General features: G+C 28.0%; 1 protein-coding gene and 1 long non-coding RNA gene across 2 annotated transcripts in view; one reads left to right on the top strand and one right to left on the bottom strand.

Annotated features, from left to right (window-relative positions):
- The window catches only part of LOC119609835, a 17,808-nt gene that overhangs the window by 4,449 nt on the left and 8,359 nt on the right, over positions 1 to 5,000 (bottom strand). The window contains 9 exon segments of the mRNA XM_037964808.1: positions 194 to 1,139; positions 2,756 to 2,883; positions 3,053 to 3,683; positions 3,748 to 3,927; positions 4,000 to 4,091; positions 4,094 to 4,237; positions 4,293 to 4,400; positions 4,403 to 4,753; positions 4,756 to 4,792. Coding sequence (XP_037820736.1) covers positions 194 to 1,139; positions 2,756 to 2,883; positions 3,053 to 3,683; positions 3,748 to 3,927; positions 4,000 to 4,091; positions 4,094 to 4,237; positions 4,293 to 4,400; positions 4,403 to 4,753; positions 4,756 to 4,792 — 2,617 coding nt within the window.
- The window catches only part of LOC119609837, a 32,385-nt gene continuing 29,238 nt past the window's right edge, over positions 1,854 to 5,000 (top strand). Inside the window, exon 1 of the long non-coding RNA XR_005231957.1 lies at positions 1,854 to 2,074. This is a non-coding gene — a long non-coding RNA (uncharacterized LOC119609837). The remainder of the gene's footprint in view (positions 2,075 to 5,000) is intronic.

Here is a 5,000-nt window from a genome sequence, read left to right as displayed (position 1 = left end):
GAGCGAGCGAGCGAGCGAGCGAGCGAGCGAGGATCTAGGAGCGAGCTATTATATAGCGAGCGAGCTATATCTAGCTATTATCAGCTAGCTAGCTATCTATCTCTATCTATCTATCTATCTATCTATCTATCTATCTATCTATCATCTATCTATCTATCTATCTATCGATCTAAATGATTTCGAAAAACATACTTTTCTACAATTTCAAAATCAATCGTTAAACCGGGAATTTTAACTGCACATCTGGCAGCTGCTCTGAGCTCACCGGGACCTATAAACTCCAATTTAAAGATAAATTTAAAATATTGGTTTAAATAGACTTTGCCCATATCTAAAATATTAGTTCTTAATTCAAACGGTAGAGATTGTATAATAAAATGTTTCAAATTAATAGGCATTTGATCTTGATAAATTTTTTGGTGCTGTAAATAGTTCTGATAGAGCGAACATAAAATGGAACAACTTTCTGTGTTAACATGTAATTGATTGAGAAATTTTTCTGTTTGCAATAGTTGTTCTAAAACCGTAGAATTTGGCATATCTTCATTATTATTAACCAAAATATAGGTTTGCATAAGTCTAAAAAATCTTTGTTCTTTTTTGATGTTCGACGAAGTTTCATCCATTTCTGAGCCATTTTGCATTTCACTTAAATCTGTTGAGAAACTTGGAATCTCTTGCAAAACATTTTCTTCTTCATGTAAACCCTTTAGATAATCATCATCTTTTTCAGTAATTGATTTAAATATTTCCAAGTAAAATATTTTTTGTAATAAACGATACTCTTCCGAAATTTCTAATTGATCTTGCTGTGCAAGTGGTAATAAGGGTTTAGAGACTATTATAATGGGCATTATGCCATGACCACTAATTTTTAATATTAATTCTTCATTTTCATTTATAATTAATTTTAAAACTTGTTTAAATTCTTCATTAAAGCCCATAGTACCTTCAGTTCGTATGTTAGTATTTTGAAAAGGTAATAACTGAAGCGTTTTATTGACCTTTATGTTAATGTGACCCAGGGCAATTTTTGGTACTTTATTTGCCATTTTTGGATCCTGTTTGATTTTTAAAGAAACTTGGTAATTGGTCGTATTTTGAACATAGGTTTTAGTATGAAATTGTTCATACCAAGGCTATAGAAAAGAGAAAAAGTTTTATTTGCAATAGAATATGTATGTAGTTGTAAATGGAAATACATATGTTTATGTAAATATGTAATTCAGATTTAAGAGCTCTACGCAGTACCCTCCTGGATATAACAAAAACCATCGGTTTATGTATTTCACTTTTTTCATAAAAATTTTAAAATATCGATAAAAATCTTTTTTTATATAGTGTAGTTCTTTAAATATAGTACGTCCAATTAAAAAAAACCCATAAACAAGCTTTAAGCGATAAGAGAATGGAAATCTATATTAAATATTCCATAAAAAGAGGAAAGCAAATCTGAAATTGATTGCCGTTTTTTAATAAACGACCAATTAAAAAATTTGTGATCACTTCAATATCCATAAAAATCGAGTTTTATATTCATTCCCATCGAGAATATAATAACCCATAGACCAAAGTACACTTTTTCAAAGAACTAAGGTTTTCTTCTCCTTTTCAAATATTTTAAATAAAAAAAGTTAAACAATTTAATAAATTAATGTGTCTTGTCAATAGTCGCTTGTCGTTAGTGGTTTTAATTTTAATCCAGTTTCACACTACTGCAGCTTTTTTTTCTCTGAATATGTGTAAATTGTTTTTGCTTTAGCGTTTCTTCTTGTTTTGTTTACATTTTTTATACTCATCATAAAGCTACAAGAAAAAATAACAATAAACAGCTGACAGATGGATCAGTTTTTGTTTGTTCGTTAGGTGAAAAAGATGCGTAAAATTGCAAATTCTTTAAAAAGTTATAAAGTATTATTAAAATTATATGTTATAGTGATGTAAAGTTAATTAAAGTGTGTATTATTGTAAATGTAAAAGCATTCTAGTCAAATAATTTATAAAAAGTGTGTAAAAAGTGAAAAGTGTTAAAGAAAAGTGATATTTTTTAGCAGCACAAAGTGTTAAATTATAGGTAAGTTTTATAAAATGTTATTTGGTCTTTCTATCATCATAATGATACTATTTGATATTAAGTATGTGTGTAAAATGTAAAATAATTGAAAAAATATGTGATTTTAAAATTAATGCCTGAACAGTGATGCATGTATTTTTATAGGTTATGCTTTCCTTTTTTTGTATGATAAACAAAGTTGAGCAACACTTCTGTATGATAATGTTGCGGTATTAATATAATGCTAAATAATAACAATGTCGATAATACAGTTTGTGATAATATTGCAATACATTCAATGTTGCAAGATTATGTTTAGAATCTAAACATTATCTAAACTTTAGATAATGTTACAAAATTTTTTTTTAAGAAAATTGTTATTAAATGTAACGGTAATAAAAACTAATATTGTTATTGTGGAAATATGTTATGTTTATAATGCAAAGCGCTTGGTTTCGTACAGATGAATGAATAAAATAAATTGAAATTTAAACTTTTAGTAAAATTTTACGGTATTTTTTTAGTGTAAGTAGGAAATTATACATTTATTTGAGGAATTACAACACAGGTTGGTTGCGAAAACTTATTTAAGTCGGTCCAGTAGTTTTGATTAGAAAGAGTAAAAAAAACACAAAAACAAATCTCCTCTTTATTATTTAATGAAAACTTATTTTCTACATTTCAATACAAATTACAACTTACCTTCAGCCCCAGATAAATGGTTTCTTTGCTTAATGTTACCGTTTTATCCAAATTAACGAAAACAATCTCTAATTGTTGGGATTTACCACCCACCACATCTAATTGAAATATGGAACGAACCTCAAAACCTGTAATTTTAATAGTTAATACGATTTTCAAATTTAAATTGTTGATAAGTTTTATAACCAAAAACTTTTTAATTTTATCTGAAATAAATTTATTACGTGCAAGACTTTAATATAGATCATCCTAACATGAACTAAGAAACAGACCTTCGCTGATCCCTCTTTTAATTACCTCTTCTAATAGGTGGTATATGCAAAGCACACATTTCCTTTTGATTTTCTTGTAATAGGCCACATTTATCAAAGAAATATACCGAGTTTTTTAGGTCGCAAGTTTCAGAGCTTGGCAGAGATAATACATTACTGTCATCTAATTTTAAATGATCCAGTACATGATCTAACGTATGATAAACACAAATGTTTTCATTCGAAATTTCTTCTGCTATGGCAGACCTTGCAGATGAAGTCGGTTCAAATTTGCGATTAATATATATTGTTTGAGAATTTAAGTGATTTTCGATTTCTTCCTTTGTTTCTTCGTTAAATTGTTCGATATCTTGAATTTCATTTGTATCAGTTTCTATGATATTGATATCGCTTATGTTAGGGCTATCAGTTGTTGTCAAATCTTCTTGATAACACAATTTATAACGTCTTCCCTTTAAGTCTAAATTTTCTATAATTTCATTTAAAATTTCCTTGACATTAATAGGATCTTTTAAGTTCTTTAAAACACATTTATATTTCTGATAACGTAATGACATATTTGGTTCTGAGTCCAATTCTGAATCAATATTATCTAATTCCAGCATTCGTATGAGATCAGTTAATATTATAGAAGCCACTTGTTGAGTATCATCGTCCTAGAGGTTTTATTGTTAAAATTAATAATGAAAATTTGTGAAAAATATATGTATTAATGTACACCTCTCTAATATAATGCCATTCTTCGTTCAATTTCTTCCATTTATAAATTGCTGGTACTTCTCCCGTATTCTCTAGTTCTATATAGGTAACACCCTCTATGTTTTGGACGAATAAAGTCACTTGGTTTTGTTTTATAGATATTTTAGGTATGAATACCATTAATTTTAAGCAAACCGATTTCTAAAGAATAAACAAATTCAAATATAAAACATCGATTGACCGAAGAAAATACATTTATTTGACTTTATTTACCTGTAGTCTTGAATTGGCATAACATGTTATACATCCTTCATAATAGGTATTTAAACGATTTCTGATCGGATCCTTATTTAACATTATAAAAATTCTTTCGTTTCAAAACCTGCCACTGAAAAATTCAATTCATTTTCGTAGTTGTGTTCAAATAATTCTTTGATTTTAAAAGGCCCAGATATTTTTAAATTTACACAATCCACTCTATTCAGTGTATTATTCTTCAGCTTAATAGTTTCTAAATTAAAATTAAAATAAATATTTTTCTATATAAATATTATATTAAAATATACCCCACTGTTCATGCTCATTAAACTTATGTCTTCTATAATAGTTTATAGAAATTTCTCGCCGATTCCAAGTTAATTGTGGCATTATAAATGTCGTTGACAGTACAAACTAGAAGTTTCCATATGTTTTACATCACTGTGATCCGTTAATTGTATACGAAATTCACTATATACTGTAGTATTTTCACAGCAATTGATAAAAATATTAAAGTAATTGCCCGATAAAGGTGGTATTAATAGATTATTTGGTTTTATAGTCAATTTTGCTTTTGATGAATTTGAGCTACATGTTGGTTTGGCCGAACTTTTGATACGTGCAATACTTAAACGATAATTTCTTAGACCTTTATTGATTACTTTGATCTGTTTTGAAAAATTTGGTTTATCTGCATAATAATCCTCTTCTGTATTGCATAGTATACTGTCAATATTTAAGTTTTGATCACGTATATCTGGTTCAAAAATATCGGTATACCTTTGACATGGATGGTAATGGGAATTTTCTGGAAAGCAAATATTGATTTCTATATAAAATCGATTTATATATAAAACTTTTGATGGAATTTTGACCATATTGAAAATATTTGAAATCGGTCCATTATTTCACCAAGCGCCCATACAACCGGGCCTTCCGATTTAGGCATTTAACTCATACAATCACTATAGCGACTATAATTTTCTACCTGTTTCTTATAATAGGCGCCAGAGTTG

Source organism: Lucilia sericata, unplaced genomic scaffold (genome assembly GCF_015586225.1).
Source record: "Lucilia sericata isolate MDLA Ls3-8-SP2 unplaced genomic scaffold, ASM1558622v1 Contig001065F_arrow, whole genome shotgun sequence".
Lineage (NCBI taxonomy): Eukaryota > Metazoa > Arthropoda > Insecta > Diptera > Calliphoridae > Lucilia > Lucilia sericata.
The sequence above is the reverse complement of the archived record's forward strand: the minus strand, read 5'-3'. Positions and strand labels throughout refer to the sequence as shown.